The sequence below is a fragment of the Vitis vinifera genome, chromosome 10 (genome assembly GCF_030704535.1).
Source record: "Vitis vinifera cultivar Pinot Noir 40024 chromosome 10, ASM3070453v1".
In the NCBI taxonomy this organism is placed as follows: Eukaryota; Viridiplantae; Streptophyta; class Magnoliopsida; order Vitales; family Vitaceae; genus Vitis; species Vitis vinifera.
This window is the reverse complement of record NC_081814.1, coordinates 4,452,417-4,472,658: the sequence shown is the minus strand read 5'-3', so window position 1 is coordinate 4,472,658 and position 20,242 is coordinate 4,452,417. Positions and strand designations below refer to the sequence as shown.

General features: G+C 38.2%; 1 protein-coding gene and 1 pseudogene across 1 annotated transcript; both read left to right on the top strand.

The window, feature by feature from the left end:
* Positions 1-1,439: 1,439 nt before the first annotated feature.
* On the top strand, positions 1,440-7,917 carry LOC132254476 (uncharacterized). The gene is made up of 4 exons (XM_059740194.1): positions 1,440-1,581; positions 3,277-3,511; positions 3,656-4,059; positions 7,862-7,917. Exons 1-4 carry the CDS (start codon positions 1,440-1,442, stop codon positions 7,915-7,917), a joined length of 837 nt encoding a protein of 278 aa, XP_059596177.1.
* An 8,810-nt stretch (positions 7,918-16,727) lies between these two features.
* LOC132254546 (receptor-like serine/threonine-protein kinase SD1-8) lies at positions 16,728-19,985 on the top strand (annotated as a pseudogene).
* Positions 19,986-20,242: the final 257 nt, after the last annotated feature.

Here is a 20,242-nt window from a genome sequence, read left to right as displayed (position 1 = left end):
ATACTTTTGTCCCTTTCACCTTATGGCCAGAGGATGATGATTCAGAGGGGAGAGAGATATAGATTGTGACTCGTAGTGGGAGGATAGCTCAGCCACCACCACCAGCAGTCAGACCATTTGAGGGTACAGCCTCTCATGAGGAGGTTAGAAGAGAGGATGATGAGGTTTTGAGACAGCTACAGAGCACTCAGGCTCGCATTTCCATCTGGAGTTTATTAGCATCATCCAGTACTCATAGAGATGCTTTGATTCGAGCCTTGAGTCAGATCAGAGTAGAGACTACCACTACTCCAGAGGGATTGATTCATATGATGACGGCTGGCAGGGCCACTTGCATTGTATTTTCAGATGATGACTTGCCACCTGATGGTTCAGACCACGTGCGCCCTCTATACATCACAGTTGGATGCTCAGGTCGTAGAGTCCCGTCTGTCCTATTGGACAACGGCTCAGCCCTGAATGTTTGCCCTTTAGCCAATGCTATAGCCCTTGGTTTCGCGCCTTCAGATTTTGGTCCTTCTACTCAGACAGTCAGGGCGTATGATAGCACCAAGAGGGAGGTTATGGGTACCTTGATGATTGATTTACAGATTGGTCCAGCCACATTCTCCACTTTGTTCCAGGTTTTGAGGATTCCTGCATCCTTTAACCTGTTACTAGGCCGACCATGGATTCATGTAGCTGGAGCTATTCCTTCTTCCCTTCATCAGAAGCTGAAGTTTATTCATGATGGGCAGGTCATCACAGTGCGCTCTACCAGGGATATATTTGCCGCTTCTGAGCCGGTACTTCAGATTAGTCACAGTGAGGATGACCTATTTTTGACTGGATTTACTTTTGATGAGATACAAACTCTCGATATTGAGGATTTTCATAGAGACTTTGTGGCTATGTCATTTGATCAGCACAGTAGCACGGTGGTCCTTGATATGATGAGGGGTATGACCTTTCTACCTGGCATGGGGTTAGGACGACGTCAGCAGGGACCGAGCAAGTTCATAGCTTCCATTGACCATGATACGACATTTGGACTTGGATTCATCCCTACTGAGGCCGATTACCGTCACATGGCGCGGCTGCGCAAGGAGAAGGTGAGAGCCCGTTTATCCCACACACCATTTGATTATCCTATTCGACCCTATAGGATGAGTTTGGCTGACTACTTTGTTAGAGGATCAGAGACTCGACCTCATCTAGAGGAGATTGATAGTGTGGTTCATACAGACAGAGAGACCAAGTTTCAGCATCTATTTCACCAGCTATAGTTGAGTGATGGGGCTCCCGACTCTTCTTTCCCTTTGACGATTACTCCCACGTCTCCAGGTCGAGCTAGCATGTTGTCTCTATGCTTTCCAGAGGAGATCACGAGTGATGGGGTGATTGTTGATCCTACTGAGGTGATTGATGGAGTTGTTCCCCATGATGAGTACCGTGATGAGATGGACATGATGACCGTGAGCCAGATTGCCGGCATTGTTCAGTTTCAGCCTGTTTCAGCATTTGATATGTTTGGGGTGTCTACCATTGAGGTGTTTGAGGGGACTCAGACTCTTCCTGTTCCAGAGCTTCCAGAGGATGATAGTAGTTTGTTTGAGGGCATTGTTAGCCCAGTTGAGGGAGCGTCCGACGTTGTGGACCCACCTCTTTCTTTTGATGTTTTATCGGGATTTGTCTCCCGCTCTGACGATGTTTCTGTTGCTTCATTTATGGATTTGAGCATTTTTGAGTATTCGCCTGTCTCTTGTGATAGTATCTCTACATCTGCATCTCACTCACCCATTACACAGATATTTGATATAGATGATGAGATTGCACATCCCAGTTCGGATAGGGACTTTTTTTATCATGACTCTGGTCCCATAGATGAGAGAGTTTCACCTGCTGCAGGGGACATTGAGACTGTTGATTTTGGCACGGAGGATCAGCCTAGAGAGCTGAAGATTGGTTCACCCCTATCTACAGATGAGAGAGATAGACTCATCCATTTACTCAGGTCATACTTGGATGTCTTTGCATGGTCTTATGAGGACATGCCAGGTCTTGATCCCTCTATAGTCCAGCACCATTTACCTACCCTACCACATGCTAGACCAGTTAAGCAGAAATTGAGACGGTTGCATCCACGTTGGAGTCTATAGGTAAAAGAGGAGATTCAGAAACAACTCAGTGTTGGGTTCATATCAGTAGTTGAGTATCCAGAGTGGTTGGCTAATGTCGTCCCTGTTCCTAAAAAGGATGGCAAAGTTAGGGTTTGTGTTGACTTCAGAGATCTCAATAAAGCCAGCCCTAAAGATGTCTTTCCCCTTCCACATATTGATTTGTTGGTTGATGGCACCGCAGGCCATTCGATGTTGTCTTTCATGGATGGGTTTTCAGGGTATAATCAGATTTTGATGGCTCCAGAGGATATGGAGAAGACAGCCTTTATTACTGAGTGGGGTACCTATTGTTACAGAGTTATGCCATTTGGGTTGAAGAACGCAGGAGCCACTTATCAGAGAGCCGCTACCACTTTGTTTCATGACATGATGCATAGGGATGTCGAGGTTTACGTGGATGATATGATTGTGAAATCCCGAGGTAGAGCAGATCACCTAGATGCTTTAGAGAGATTCTTTGAGAGGATCCGGAAGTTTAGATTGAGGTTGAATCCCAAGAAGTGTACATTTGAAGTGACTTCTGGGAAGTTATTGGGACATATAGTCAGTGAACGGGGCATAGAGGTCGACCCAGATAAAATCAAAGCCATACTTGACATGCCTACACCAAAGACTGAGAAAGAGATTAGAGGTTTTCTGGGTAGATTACAGTACATTAGTCGGTTCATAGCCAGATTGACAGACATATGTGAGCCTATCTTTCGTCTTTTGAGGAAGAACCAGCCAACAGTTTGGAATGATGACTGTCAGTTTGCATTTGAGAAGATCAAGGAGTATTTGCTTTCTCCTCCTGTTTTAGTGCCTCCTACGCCAGGACGTCCACTTCTTCTATATTTGTCAGTTTCAGACATGGCCTTGGGATGTATGTTAGCTCAGATTGATGACTTAGGAAAGGAGCGAGCTATTTACTACCTAAGTAAGAGGATGTTGGAGTATGAGATGAAATATGTTATGATTGAGCGCCTATGCTTAGCACTAGTTTGAGCTACTAGGAGATTGAGGCATTACATGACAGAGTACTCAGTACATTTGATATCCCGCCTGGACCCGTTGAGATACTTGTTTGATAGACCTACATTGACTGGTAGATTGATGAGATGACTTGTACTTTTGACAGAGTTCGATATTCAGTATGTTTCTCAGAAGTCTATTAAGGGGAGTATTGTCGCCGATCACTTAGCCTCACTACCGACATCTGAGGATAGACCATTTGATGATGATTTTCCAGATGAGGAGTTTGTTGCTATGACCAGCTTATCAGGATGGTGCATGTACTTCGACGGTGCAGCCAATCAGTCAGGGTATGGGATAGGTGTTCTATTGGTATCCCCTCAGGGTGATCATATTCCGAGGTCCGTTCGTTTGGCATTCTCTGATCGACATCCTGCCACGAATAACATAGTTGAGTATGAGGCTTGTATCCTTGGTTTAGAGACTGCATTGGAGCTTGACATTAGACAGATGGAGGTGTTTGGTGACTCCAATTTGGTACTCAGGCAGATTCAGGGGGATTGGAAGACTAGGGACGTGAAGCTTAGGCCATATCATGCTTATTTAGAGTTGTTGGTTGCGAGATTTGACGACTTGAGATATGTTCATCTGCCTAGAGCGCAGAATCGATTTGCTGACGCCTTAGCCACTTTAGCTTCCTCCGTGGACATTCCGATTGATGTAGTCATACGTCCATTACTGATTGAGTCCAGGTCTGCACCCGCCTATTGTTGTTTGATTGGAGAGACAGAGGTCCAAGATGACCTACCTTGGTATCATGACATCTATCAGTTCCTTAGATCTGGCACATACCCTGAGGTAGCCACTACCAAGGATCGGAGAGCACTGAGGCATTTGGCTACTAGATTTGTGATTTGCGGAGATACCTTGTATAGACGATCGGCCGATGGTATGCTTTTATTGCGTTTAGATCGAGCCTCTGTAGATCGAGTGATGAGAGAGGTTCATTCAGGAGTTTGTGGTCCGCATATGGGAGGACACATGCTAGCCCGTAAGATTATGAGGACGGGCTATTTCTGGTTGACTATGGAGACAGATTGCTGTCAGTTTGTTCAGAAATGCCTAGAGTGTCAAATTCATGGTGATCTCATACACGCACCACCATCAGAATTACACGCTTTGACCTCGCCATGGCCGTTTTCAGTATGGGGTATTGATATTATTGGGAAGGTTTCACCAAAATCTTCCAGTGGTCATGAGTTCATCCTGGTTGCCATAGATTATTTCACCAAGTGGGTGGAGGCTGCATCATATGCGAGGTTGACATCTGCTAGGGTTGCTAGTTTCATCAGATCACACATCATTTGCCGCTATGGGGTTCCTCATGAGTTGATTTCCGACAGAGGGGCGCACTTCCGAGCTGAGGTAGACACTTTGTTGCAGGAGTATGGCATCCGACATCATAGATCTTCAGCATATAGGCCACAGACCAATGGGGCAGTAGAGGCTGCAAACAAGAATATTAAGAAGATTTTGAGGAAGATGGTTGAGACTTCTCGAGATTGGTCAGGGAAGCTTCCTTTTGCATTGTGGGCATATCGTACCTCTTTTCGTACTTCTACAAGAGCTACGCCTTACTCTCTAGTGTATGGTATGGAGGCTGTTTTGCCAGTCGAGACAGAGATGGGTTCATTGAGAGTAGCCCTTGAGTAGCAGATACCTGAGACAGAGTGGGCTCAGGCTCGATTTGATCAGCTTAACCTTTTAGATGAGAGGAGATTGAGAGCGGCAGATCATGTTCAAGCCTATCAGAGAAAGATGGCTCGTGCCTTCAAGAAACGTGTCAAGCCTAGACCATTGCAAAAAGGGGACTTAGTTTTGAGGATTCTCAGATGTTTGATTGGAGACCCTAGAGGAAAGTTTAGACCTAGTTGGAGTGGGCCTTATGTTATCCGAGAGTTGACTCCAGAAGGGGCTGCATGGTTGACAGACTTAGATGGAAACCAATTTTCAGAGCCTACCAACGTGGATCAGCTGAAGAAGTATTATGTTTGAGACCGTAGTCGCAGGATGGGTGGCCATAATTTCGGTTAACCTTACACCTTATCACCTTTATTGAAATATTAAACCATTGCTAGCCCATTGAGCCTCACGTGGTATATTATAGCCTTATTTCTTTCTTATAGCTTTGATTACCATTTCTACACCCGGGTTGGGGCCCTTTGATGTACATGGATGCTTTGCTAGGAAAGTCTCATGAGCTTTAGACTTATAGGTCTATCTTCTCATTTTGTTACCATCCTCTTATCACCCTATTTATTCTATTTTATTATCATCATATATTCATTCTCTTTCTTTTCCCTATCATTATTTGCTTCATCTTATTATTCTCTTCCTTGGGTTGATGATTCTTCACGTCTTAGTGCAAAGAAGGCAGTCATATCACTCTATTCATTCCATCATTTGACATTGATTCGGAGATCTTAGTTTGAGAGGTTGTCTCATGGGTTGGGGTTCATGTATTCATCAGTGGTCAGAGAGAGTTTGTTCATTCCTTATATTTTTCCATTGGAGTTTGATTTATTGATGATCAGAGCATGCGCAAAAAAAAAAAAAAAAAAAAAAAAATCAAAAAAAAAAACAAACAAAAAAAAAAAACAAAAAAAAAGAAGAATAAAAAAAAAAAGAAAAAAAAAGCGCAATGACATGTTTGTGTATGGTATCTTGCTCCATTAGGTACTTATATCACCTTTTGAGGTCTATTTACTGGGTATATTTGACATTGTGGGTTCTTGTGGGATGTTTATATGAGTTTTCACTCCTTGAGCCACTCTTGTTACGCATTTGGAGTGTCAAGGGTTCATGTGAGAGTTCTATGAGATCCTATGCTGTTTGGATCATGATTGATATATATTAGGTATGAGAGATGAGTGACCTTTTTACTAGGGTCTCCGGATCATTGTCTTACCGACCATTCCATCATTGGTGATATGACTTTCCTTTATTGTACTAACATGGGTTGATCATCACTCATTCCACTTTCTCATTGCTTTCTTTTGTATCCCATTACCGCATTCCAGATCTTTGTTTCACCTGTTATTCATTCCCTACATATTGATACCCATTACTGATTTGATACCTTCTTCACATCATTCACATATTTCATTGATGGTTTGACCATTCATCCTTTCTCTCATTTCGTTATCAGCATTCCCTTTGGTTACTTCTAAGTCCATGACTCATGAGATTTTTCTATGCATTACATCTTGTACACGAGGGTACGGGTTTGATCGTTGGGTATTTGAGCCTAGTTTCCCTTCATTTCTTTCACCCTATCACCCTGGCCTACGTTACGTCCCGTGTCTTAAGACCACCCTGAGGCTATGAGATCAGATGTTATCTTTGACAGCCTCTACTTAGGCTGGTGTTTGGGATTTGGTTGATATATAGACGTCGTTCTGTTTCTTCTTCTAGGAGATGCTTCTTTGATGCTTGGAGGTGATCTAGTGTTGGATGTAGACGATTGCTTCATTTTTATGGATGATATTTGACGTTGTTTGGCTTCCCATTCTACTGCACATCAGATATCCATACTGGGGCATATTCCCCTTTCATTTGGTTGAGATGAGCCCCTAGTGGAGCACTTTCTTTGAGTCTGAGCATTTTCACCGATCAGAGATCCCTAGTGAGGTATGTTGAGACTATATCAGTTCTAGTGGAGCGCTTTCTTTGAGTCCGGGCATTTTTTCATTGATCCGAGATTCCTAGTGGAGCATGTTGAGATGATATCAGTTCCAGTGGAGCATTATTGAGCTCATTGACAGTTTTCAGGACCCTAGTGGTTCCACTCCCGGAGTGCTTCTAAGATAGACTAGTGGATTATTACTAGTTGGAGGCAGTTTTCGGTGCAGTGTATAGACCAGGCATACTGGGGCATATTTCCCCATTTTGAGGTTACCAGATTCCTATCAGATTCAGTCAGGGATTCATCAGAGACATGTTTCTACTTTTGAGATTACCACATTCCTCATCATTTTGGCTATTCATTTGAGATTAGATTTAGAGTGTCTCCCTTGAGGCATTGGTCGATACATCATTCTGACTTCTTAGCGGATTATTGTTGAGCTGAGGATAGTTGATTGATGATGTCGGATTCATCCTTTGGTTATGCATCATACATTCACACTGGGGCATATTCCCCCCTTCCTCCGAGATTCTTATCTGTTATTGTATACGGTACGAGGATGGATGATCATTGTTAGTTTGTTTACCTCACGACTTCGACATTAGATTATCCACACTGGGGCATATTCCCTTCTCCTTGATGAGATTGTGTTTGGGTAGTGGTATGAGGATGGACGATCATTGTTTGTTGTTTACCTCACGACTTCGACATTAGATTATCCACACTGGGGCATATTCCCTTCTCCTTGATGAGATTGTGTTTGGGCAGTGGTATGAGGATGGACGATCATTGTTTGTTGTTTGCCTCACGACTTTGACATTAGATCTTATACTGGGGCATATTTCCCCCATTTTCTTTGAGTATCCTTGAGATTGAGACAGTGGCCAGCTTGGTTTTAGATTGAGCACTAGCCCAGAGCTTTTGATGATCGACTGTATCAGGGCCTCCCTACATGGATTTGTTGAGATAGAGATGGATCGCATCAGGTTTCACCCGAGGAGCGTGGGTGGATCCTTTAGCTAGATGTTCATGAGACAGATTTGTTTTCATCATTGTTACCTTGCAGATTGGATTATCCAGATGAGCAGCATTTTACGTACTTTGAGGTTTACTTTTAGATGAGCCATGATATACACTCTTTGAGATTTACCTTTTGAGATTCACCGACAGAGCAGCTTTTCAGATATAGAGGGTTCCTTCAGTTTAGACTTTTCAGAGGTTTGTCACGATGCATCAGTTTCTGACCTATTGATTTCAGCGGATGATTGATTTACTGGTTGTTTCGGCAGTGTGAGCACCCTGGATACTGGGGCATATTTCCCTTCTTGGTTTCAGTAGTCCGACCCTTGACATTTTGAGTATATGACTTTAAGCCAATTTATTTCGTGTCCATTTTCGAGTTGGTCTTATCTTTTTTCCCTTAGACCCTGAGTCTTATAGCCCTGAGCTATCCTTTTTCCCTTAGGCCCTGAGCCCGCTAGCCTTGAGCTATCCTTTTTTTTTAGGCCCTGAGCCTCGTAACCATGAGCTATCCATTCCTTCTAGACCTCGAGTCTTATAGCCCTGAGCTATCCTTTTTCCCTTAGGCCCTGAGCCCGCTAGCCATGAGTTATCCTTTTTTTAGGCCCTGAGCCTTGCAGCCATGAGCTATCCATTCCTTCTAGACCCTGAGTCTTATAGCCCTGAGCTATCCTTTTCCTTTAGGCCCTGAGCCCGCTAGCCCTGAGCTATCATTTCCTATAGACTCGGAGTCTTTCCAGCTCTTAGCTGAGCTTTCATCATTTGGTCGCCCATGAGTGGTTTGACCTGGAGTTTGCATATCGCATTCTCCTTCTAGCCGATCAGTCATAGAGCCCGGAGCTCATAGCCCTGAGCTATTCATCGACCCAGAGTCATTTTCCATCTTGACCCAGAGTCATTCTTTCCTAGTTAGAGCCCAGAGCTCTCGACCCAGAGTCATTTTCCATCTTGACCCAGAGTGATTTGTAGCACCCCGAGCCCTGAGCTCACGACCCGGAGTCATTTACATCATTCTAGCCACTTGTGAGTGGCCTCGACCCGGCACCTTGAGTCGGAAAGTATCCTGATCGGCTATCTATTTAGAGCCCGGAGCTCTCGACCCAGAGTCATTTTCCATTTTGACCCAGAGTCATTCCTTTCTATTTAGAGCCCGGAGCTCTCGACCCAGAGTCATTTTCCATTTTGACCCAGAGTCATTCCTTTCCATTTAGAGCCCGGAGCTCTCGACCCAGAGTCACTTTCCATTTCGACCCAGAGTCATTATTTCCTATTTTAGAGCTTGGAGCTCTCGACCCAGAGTCACTTTCCCTTAGGCCCTGAGCCCGCTAGCCCTGAGCTATTATTTCCTATAGACCCGGAGTCTTTCCAGCTCTTAGCTGAGCTTTCATCATTTGGTCGCCCATGAGTGGTTTGACCTGGAGTTTGCATATCGCATCCTCCTTCTAGCCGATCAGTCATAGAGCCCGGAGCTCATAGCCCTGAGCTATTCATCGACCCAGAGTCATTTTCCATCTTGACCCAGAGTCATTCATAGCACCCCGAGCCCTGAGCTCACGACCCGGAGTCAATTGCATCATTGACATCCCTGAGATGTTTTGATTTCATCGTTCTAGCCACTTGTGAGTGGCCTCGACCCGACACCTTGAGTCGGAAAGTATCCTGATCGGCTATCTATTTAAAGCCCAAAGCTCTCGACCCAGAGTCATTTTCCATTTTGACCCAGAGTCATGTTTTTTCCATTTAGAGCCTAGGGCTCTCGACCTAGAGTCGTTTTCCATCATGACCCAGAGTCTTTTATCCTATTTTAGATCCAGAGTCGTTCACTTTGTCCATGATCCACAGTCATTCATATCATCCATGACTTTGAATCATCCTTTTCACCTTTTTCCATCTTTGTGCTACTCATCACATGCCTTCTCTCTTTATTGTCATTTTCCCCCGCATAGAGTTGTCCCATCCATGTCATTGAGACCCCATCTTTTGATCTTACCTCTTCATGTGCTAGGACAAAATCTCTGGTCCTTCTCTAATTCTTCGGTATAGTTCACTTCATTCTGCTCATTACTCGTATTTCTACTCACATTCTCTACACTCGTGATCTATACCGAAGAGGGGCATATTTGTAGACCCTCAATTTTGTCCCTTTAACACATGTCTTTAAGTTCGTTTTCAGTACTCCACAGTAGTTCCTTGGTAGCCCAGTACTGCTCACCACTTACCTTTTTCTGAGTCACCTTGGAGACTTTGGTTGAGGGATTATTTGATCCCTTATTGTGACCCTTGGCAGCCCGAACTTAGACTTAGGCTTTTCTTGTTTTTTTTAGGATAGCTTTTAGATACACTTGGCCCATTAGGCACCACCCTAGGCCCATTTAGGCACACTTGACCCATTTGGACATTTTTAGTGTGACTTGTATGACTTGCATGGTTACATGGCTTTTGGGCTCAGCTTTCGTTTATTGGTTTATTTTTTTATTTTATTTTATTTTATTTTTAGTTCACTTTTTATTGGTTATCTTCCTCATTATATTATTTTCCTTAATTTATTTATTTATTTATTATTTATTTATTTATTTTTACCGTTTCCTAATTTATTTACTCGCTTATTTATTCATTCAATGATTTAACTTCAAGAATTTCATGTTTTTGCAAGGAAACTTACCATTGGAGTTTAAGGAAGGTGGGACTCTCCTTGGAAGGTTTTGGAGGGGAATTTGAAATTGAGAAGATTGCTTTTGATTGGAAGATTTAAAAAAGGAAGAGAAGAAGAAAAGAAATAGGAGAATTTTCCTTTTCGGAAGAGGAGTTTTTTTTAAGGTGGGGGGAGATTCTTTTTTTTGGTGAGCAGCACGTATTGGAATCTAGAGAGAGGGAGGAAGAGGAAGAAAGAACAAGCAAAAAAGAGGATTTTTATCTGGGAATTGTCTTCAGAAGGAAGAGAAAAGATAGCCAGCAGCCGAGCCATTGCAACCAAAGCTATCCAGGTATGCACCCCGTTGCTTTTGGAATTCTTATCTATATTTGATTTTTCCGTGTATTCGATTCCTGAGTATTTGATTGTCTTGTTGATTTTTGTGTGGACGAAAAGGGCCACAATTTGCTTTGTTGAGATTGGTTACTTGCCTGTTTGCCATGTTTTGATTTTGGATGTCATTAATGTCTTCGGAAGCATGTAACTCCATGCCAGTTCCCACTAACCGGAGCCTATTGAAAAATCATGAGATGTGCTTTTATTTTCTTTTAATCTCCCATGTCTGTTTTCCCATTGTTTCCTCTACTCTCTACCATATCTGTTTTGCCTTTTCTTCCTACCCATCACACGGCCATCAGCTTTTCACATGGGGGTGACTTTAAAACATGGGCATATAGTCATGAGTTTCAGAAAAGAGGTCAAACGCTTCAAAATTCTGGAACTGCTATCACAATATGGGATCTAGAGAAGATTGTCCGAAGGGTATGTTGGCTGTTTATTGCACTTGCTAAGTTTGGTTACCATAACGTAAATTTGTGAGTTCATATGGGGATTAGAGATGTGGCTCCTTGGAATTCGATTATTCTAGGGTATTTACACTGAGAGTATATTGGGGAGCGCGGGAAAAAGCAACATTGAAAAGAAAAGAAAGAAGCAAAGGGGAGAGAGATAGGTATATGGAGAAGATGCAATCTTTGCTATGTGAAGTTGAAGCATTGGATCAGAAAAGGAAGGAGATGCAAGTTCCACTTGATCAGGAGGAGCAGAAGTCAGCTTCTTCGCGAAAGAAGTTAAATGTTGCAGTTAGAAAAGGGAAGTCCTTGGTGCAATAACGGGATAGTTTGAAACAGGCTGCTAACAGATGAATATGAAGTGCTCTAGTTATCAGAAATGGCAGTCCAGAAAGACTAAATTTCTCAGCAAATTTCAGAGATTCATATGGGGAATTAATGCCAAAGCTCTTGGAAGTAAGTCCGCATATAAGGAATTTCAAGGAATCGGAAAAGGCCCGGGAATGCAGCGACGTATGGTGCTGGAATGCATGCAACCAGAGTAGAAAGGAAAAATTTAGAGAGAATAACAGCAACACCTGCAATCACCAGCAATGCAGTCACAGCCAAACCTCCCAACTCCCCTCCATCATACCTACCTTGCTACACACACCTCCTCCTTTTGTTTCTTTGATTAGGAATTCACTATTTTAAATTGAATCTTTGAATCTTTTTCTCAATTAAACATTTCCAGCTTTGAGAAATCAATCTTTAGAGCCCTTCTAGTCACTAAAATCCAGATTTTTAACATACTATTTGCTGCCATTTTCCCTTCCGGCATGCATTTTCACCATTTTCAACTATTTTTCATGATTTTCTTGATTTTTCTCGATTTTCTCAAGCATGAACAAACTTCATAATTCCAAATCATGGAATTTATGGAATCAATTCATGCAAAATTAATTAGGGCCTTGGTGGGAGCCCGACATTCATGATATTCTCTTCGATAGTGTTTGTTTGATAATTGATTGATTGTGCTTCCTCTTTGAGTTATATATGAGATTATTTTGAATTAGTTATTGAGCTAACTTTGCTTCCCATAGAGGAGTATTAGCTTGCTATCCAGGTACACTCTCCATCTCCCCACTTTCGATATTCCATGAATATCCATATCTTTGTGTACCATGCCCTTGCTTGATGACATGCCTGATTGCCTTGATGCATATTTGATGCTTGTTTTATTATCTTGGATAAAACATATGTTGTGTGCTACAATTTTACACTAACTTTTATGTTTTATGATGGCGCTTGAGAAGCCGTTCAGGTACGCACTTCGACTCTATCTTGTAATCAGATTTTCTTGTTAGACATGCCATTTTTTTATGATCACCTTAGTCAACCTAGGTACCTTTAGTTAATCAATTAATTGCCACATTCCCCTTAACTTAGTTAGTAGAGACCTTCATAGGGCTTAGAGGGGTGCTACCTTTTAGAGGTACCTTCCCAATAAGTAACCTGATCCCCGAACCAAGACTTGGGTTTTCAAAGACATGCTTTTCCAAAAATTATGGAGTCACTTTTTTAGGGTTTTTCTTTCTTGTTTTATTTTCCCTTTAAAATAAAAATAAAATAAGTGGCGACTCCAACTTTTTTCCAAAAATTAATTTTTCACAAATAAAAAGCGAGTCTTGCCGATCAAGTGGGGGCGCACGTGAAAAACGCGGGTCCACATGATATTTGGAAGTTATTTGGAAATTGAATTTTGAGGATTTTAAATTTTGTTTCCGCTACTCTGAGCAGGTATTTGGTAATTGGTAACATCCAGTTACAATATGACTGTTTGGGTCAGATTATACTTTAAGCCTTCGGGTTTGAGGTGTGAAATGACCGTCACGCCCTTGGAGTGGGTCTTGGGGCGTGACAGCAAGTATCATATTATAAATATTTAATTTATATATTATTAAATTTAAAACTAATTATAAAAAATAAAATGATATAGAGACAATTAAATTTTTTAAAATATTTTATGATTGTGTCTTTATTTAATAGTTTCATGTTAAAAATAAAATGTAAATATGTTAATATTTTTTTATTTTATTATAATAAAATTATAATATCTAATTATTAACAAAATTTATTATTAATTCATTCGCGTTTCATTAATTTTTTATTTACATATTATTAATTTTAAATTTTTTAATTTTATTACTTAATATGTTTTATGAATGAGAAGTTAATTTTATTTTAATCTATTATAAGTCATTCATACAACGATAGAAATATTTGTCATGGTAATATTCATATAAGTAAGAATAAAATTATTAATAATTAAAGATATATTAATACTTAGATTTTATAGATACATTAAATATATCGAGGAAATGTCGATGAATATTTTTACATAAAATATCAGGGGATGAAAATTAATAAAAAAATCATAAAAATATTAGGAAAAACTCAAAAACTCAATAATAATAAATTTTATTTTATAAACTAGTATATATAAGTAATATGCATTTTATGAAACTAAGAGCAGCTTTACCAGAGTTCTAAGTCCTGGTGGTGTGCTTTTGGATTTATGATTTTTCTAATCTTTGTGGAAGAGAATTCCACATCAGAAATGAGGAGCAAAATGTATACAGAGATGGTACCTCCAGGCTCGAGGCTTGGATTGGGCTTCAGCAAATTGGGGCGGATGATGCATTCTTTTGAGGCCCTTCATGCACATCCATCCCATAGTGTGGGGCCATATAATGCAAGCCAATTCCACCGATGGTTCTTTGTTTTAAAGAGGCATAATCAATTCAATCAATTCAATCCCATTTCCTTTCGTACACACATTCGGAAATAACCACAAAATAAAACCTTTTAAAAAATAATTTATTAAAAAAAAAAGGATTAATCAGGATAAAATAATGATCATATTTATAAATTTAACAATTTTCATAGTTTTACTTGAAAAGTAACATATTTTTCAAATAATATCTCTATTCATTTTAAGCATTTACACGTAATTTTAAAAGAAACAATTATTTTTATAAGAAAAAAGTGAAAGTATTTTTATTAAAATGAGGTTAAAAAATTATAAAGGGTTAAATTTTCAAATTTGAGTTGTCCATCACCCTTTTAATTAAATAACACTAAAAATAATGCCTTCATGGAAAATTACATAAAATCTTAATTATTTTTTTTAAAAATGTATTAATTTTGAATTTTTTAAGAATGAGTTTTTATTTTGTGATCTTTTTGAAATATTTGGGAAACCAAAGGTATGTTTAGGAAGTGTTTTTAAAAATAATATTTTGTGGTTTAAAAAAAAATGTATTTGGGAACTAAATTATAAAAAACAATTTTTGTTTAAAAAAAAAACATATTTGATTGAGTTAATAAAAACAGTTTTTAGGAAAAAGTAAAAAAAAAAAAACTTATTTCAAAGTTGTTTTTTTTTTTTAAAAAAAAAAACATAAATTTCTTCAATTAACTTGACTTTACAAATATATAAATAATTTTACATTTACAATTCATAAAAAATAAAAATTTGTTCCATTTTGAAAACTTTTTACATCGGCTTTAATTTTTTTTTCAAAGATTACTTTGTAAACTTGCCTAACTATGTTTGATTTCAATAATCGGAAAACAATCCCATTAAAATATGGTAAATATCAATGATTGGATTTTATGAAGATAAAATTTATAATATCAAATAATAATGCATCATACTTGGAAACTCATGATCTATTTTTTCTACTTAATGATATAAAAAATGTAACTAATAATGATATATTTATGATAATTTTTTGTTTAAAATTTAATTTAATTATTATATGAAAGATAAAACATTCTTGAAGTAAATCAAATTAATTTATTTATAGAAATTTATTAATTTTTAATATTTTAAGTGTATAGATATATTATATTTATATATTCTACTTATATATATTCATATATATTACTACTTTAATACCTTTTTGGATACAAATCAAGATCAAATATCTTATCATTTTTTTTTTCTTCAGTCCTCTATCTCCACTATTGTCTTTCTAATCCTCTATTTCCCTTCCCCTATCTCCTCTTGTTCTCCATTTCTCTTTCAAGATTCAAACTTTATTCTTTGAGGCTCAATCATTCCTCTTTAGATCGACATTAGTTACCAAGACCAAGATCAAGATCAAGAGATGTGGTTGATGCACAGATTCTTGGTTAGGGTTTTATTATTATTATTATTATTATTAATTTTTGCATTCTTGGTCTTTTGTGTTTTTGTTTGTTTTGTTTGGTTTCTAGAAAATTCAAGAAATTGTGAAGATTTTGGGTTTGAAATGCATTTGAAAAATCATATGGTGATACAATCCTAAAATATCCAAAAAAAATGTTGAAATAAAAATGACCAAAAAAAAAATCCAAAAATGGTCTGTTAATATCGAATTTTTGTGAAACCAATTTTTCCTAATTGTGCAAAAAAGAAACGATAACACATAGAGAACAAATGAAGAATATTAATTGAAAATAAGGAGAGCATCCCATTTTTTTTTATTGTCAAAATAGTTTTAAAACATAGAGAATACAATTTTTTTTGTTATCTGAAAATCGGATTTTAGAAAACATGGACAACACTGAAAGAACAAAAAACATTCTCTTACCTATTCTAAAAAATAAAAAAAAAAAACAGATTTTGAAAACACCAACAAAAACAATGCCAAACTTTTCCTTTTCGAAATGGTTAATTACTACGTATGGGCGGGGACGGGATTGCAAACTTCGAAAGCAACACCCTTGTGGTCTTGGTTTTTTCAAGGTCCTAAAAGCAGGTGAAAACATAAAATAAGATTGACTTGACCTTTTCAACGTCGTTACATCGTATACATCAATATAAGCATCACTGTGCTCAATAGAACCCACAAGCAATGAATCGGTGAGTCCTTTCCTTGACTTGGCATCGAGTAGGCTAGTGCCAGTCTTATCTTCCCATGGGAGACGCCAAATGCATCAAATAACGGAGAACAATTTGAGCAATTGGCCATTGCCAAACATCGCTTTAAGTAATGTCATCTTCCACCCTTCAAGTATCTTAAATCGATTCAGTTTTAGGTAGATATCGTTGTCATTTTTAAGCCTTACTTCATATCATTAAGCTCCGTCACGAAGTCACCACTCGCCAGTTCAATCCATGCGTCAAAATTGAAGTTGAACCGTTGGGTAGGCTCGTGACAGCCTTATCTTCCCGTGGGAGACGACAAATGCACCAAATATCGGAGAACTTTCAACAATTTGAGCAATAGAACCCACACAACTACAAGCAATATGAATCAGTGGGTCCTTTCCTTGACTTCACATCCCCTAGGCTCGTGCCAGTTTTATCTTCCCGTGGGAGACAGCAAATGCACCAAATATCGGAGAACTTTGAACGATTTGAGCAATTGGCCATCGCCAACCACCTCTTTTAAGTAATGACTTCTTCTGCCCTTCAAATCTCTTCAATCGATTCAGTTTTAGGTAGATATCATTGTCACTTCTGATTCTTTGAACCTTATTATCATTAAGCTCCGTCACGTAGTCGCCACGCGACAGACACCATGCTTCCCCACATGAAGCTAGGACTTGACCGGAGAACTAGGTTGAATCGGTTCATAACATCTTGGAAGTCACCGGAAGACCCGGGAACCGGTGAATACTCGTTTAAGTTGGATGTGAGTGGATCTTCTCAACTGTTCTTGTCTATGGGTTCTGAGTGGATTTGGCGAACGGGCCCCTGGAACGGTCTTGGATTCGTGGGTGTGCCGGAGATGTTAACTACCTTCATATTCGATATCCGGTTTTGGAACACTGTGGATGAGGTCTCGATGGAATTCACCCTCGTGAATTCTTCTTCTTTCTCAAGCATTAAGTTGGGCAGTGATGGACTCTACCAGCGCTACACGTTGGACGAACGAAACCACCAATTGGTAGCGATCTGGTCAGCGGCGAGGGACCCCTGCGACAACTACGGCCGGTGTGGGCCCAACAGCAACTGCGACGTCTATACAGGAGCTGGCTTTGAGTGTACATGCCTTGCGGGATTCGAGCCCAAGTCGCTACGTGACTGGTCCTTGAGAGACGGGTCGGGTGGGTGTGAGAGGAGCCAAGGCGCGAATACTCGTAGGAGTGAAGCCACCAGATGCATCGACGGCACGTGTCAACGATAGTTTAAACTTGGAAGGCTGTGAAAAGGAGTGCTTGAATGACTGTAACTGCCGTGCATACGCTACCGCTAATGTGAGCGCAGGAGGAAGTGGGTGCTTGTCTTGGTACGGGGATTTAATGGACATAAGAACCTTAGCCCAAGGGGGCCAAGATTTATTTGTTCGCGTGGATGCTATTATTTTAGGTATGCGTTCCTACTTACTCACAAAATTAATTATCCAAGCTTATCTTGAAATTATTCAAAGAAATTAAATACAATGACTTATTTCTTTCCATATTCTAACTCCAAATTGATATCCTACATCAAATAGGAAAAAAAAAAGTTTATAATTTTATATTGTAAGCCAATACAAGGATAGATTAGGACAAATGGATCAAATAATTCATTTTTATTAAATGAATAATAAACTTTGTGATATTAATTATAACACCACTCACATATTTAATCAACTAAATGTACTTGCAAAATGAATTTGATAACTAATGTACTTATAAAGGAAGAAAGATAACATACGTAATATGCTATGACAACAATATAATATAATTATATATAATAAAAGAAATTAATTTTAGTATACATTATTTTAATATCATGTTTATAACTATTATAAAAGATGACTTATTTTTGTTTTATACTTGACTTTATTTATTTTTTGTTCCGACTTCATGATTAAATATGATTATTTATTTTTTGTTCCGACTTCATGATTAAATATGAAAAAAGTAAAGACAAAATTAACCTAATGTTACGTAAAATATCAAATACTATTATATATATTTAATACATTTTTAAAAAGTATTCAAATTGTGAATTTTAAAATTACGAATATATTGATGTAAAAAATATATAAAATGTTTAGATTGGATTCGACTTGAGGTTGTATTAGTGAACCATCAATGAAACCTAACTTTGTGTTTTTCTAAATTTGAGGCTCATCTATTGATGTTGCCACCCTAGCACTTTCCTTTATTAAGTCTTATTATCATGTTATATGGTTTTCATCACCCTTACATCGAACAAAGGTTTTAAGACTTCTAAGATTAATGATGATTTTCTACATATTTTTTTTCTCCTTTCTATAGTAGAAAATGAAAGAAAAAAAACTTTCTTTCATAAGAAAAGGATGATAGTGGTTCTCGCAGTCGGGGTTGTTTTCTTCATGATTTCTATGATCTCTGCATCTTGGTTGATAATGAAGAAAAGAAAAGGTATTGAAAAGTTTGTGGTAATGAAGTAATGAAAAATTTCATCTATTTTACCTTCCTTTTTTAGGATTACAATAAAATATAGTATAATGAACCCAAAAACTCTTAAGTACTAGAAAATATAACAATTAAGTATTGATAATTTTTTGGTGATCCTGAAATCATGCGGGCAAAGGAAGACATTGTAAAATGTCATTTAATATGAGCTCAAAAGCTATAAGGCTCAGTCACTATTCAAAAGCAAAGGATCTAGATGAAAGTGGAGCAAATTCTAAATTACAATTCTTTGATCTAAGCATTGTAATTGCAGCAACAAATAATTTCTCTTTTACTAACAAACTTGGACGAGGTGGTTTTGGCTCAGTTTATAAGGTAGTCATCATCAATGATAATTTACATGCATGTTTCATGATAGTCATTATATTAATTAAGTTGACTTTTTCACTATATTTAAACAATGAATTAGTTAAATCTATATATATATATATATATATATATATATATATATATATATATATTGATGATTGTTAGGGCCTACTATCCAATGGACAAGAAATAGCTGTGAAAAGATTATCAAAGGATTCAGGACAAGGAGTAGAAGAATTTAAGAATGAAGTCACTCTAATTGCAAAACTCCAACACAAGAATCTTGTAAAGCTTCTAGGTTGTTGTATTGAAAAAGAAGAGAAAATGCTAATCTATGAGTACTTGCCGAACAAAAGTTTGGACTCTTTCATTTTTGGTATCAATGTCTTATCTTATACCATTTTGTTGATCTCTTTTATCTCTAGTTCTTGCATAATCACTTGGAGAAGCTATTTTAACTATTCATTCATTAGTAATTGATGTTTCGTATATTTTGTATAGATGAAACAAAAAAATCAATGTTGGCATGGAATAAGCGCTTTGAAATCATTATTGGAATTGCTTAAGGGACCTTATATCTTCATCAAGACTCAAGATTAAGAATCATACATAGAGACCTAAAAGCAAGCAATATTCTATTAGACATTGATATGATCCCAAAATTTTCAGATTTTGGTATGGCTAGATTATTTGGCAAGAATCAAATTGAAGGAAGCACAAATCGGGTTGTTGGAACATAGTGAGTATTATATATAAGGTAGTAATAAGGAACACATGATTAAATCTTAATAATTTTTCTCATTTGTTGATACAGTGGTTATATGTCACCTGAGTATGCAATGGAAGGACTATTTTCAATCAAGTCTGATGTATATAGCTTTGGGGTTTTGCTACTAGAGATTATTACTGGGAGAAGAAATACAGCTTATTATTATGATAGTCCTTCTTTCAACTTAGTTGGATATGTGAGTAAATTGAACCTTTGTTGCTCTATTTTTCCTTATTTTATTTACTTATATAAGCTAGCTAATAGTGAAGAAAAAAAATTAGGTTTGGAGCCTATGGAGAGAAGACAAGGCCTTGGATATAGTAGATCCATCACTAGAAAAGTAAAATCATGCAAATGAAGTATTGAGATGCATCCAAATTGGACTCTTATGTGTCCAAGAATCTACAATAGATCGACTTACCATGTTGACAGTTATTTTCATGT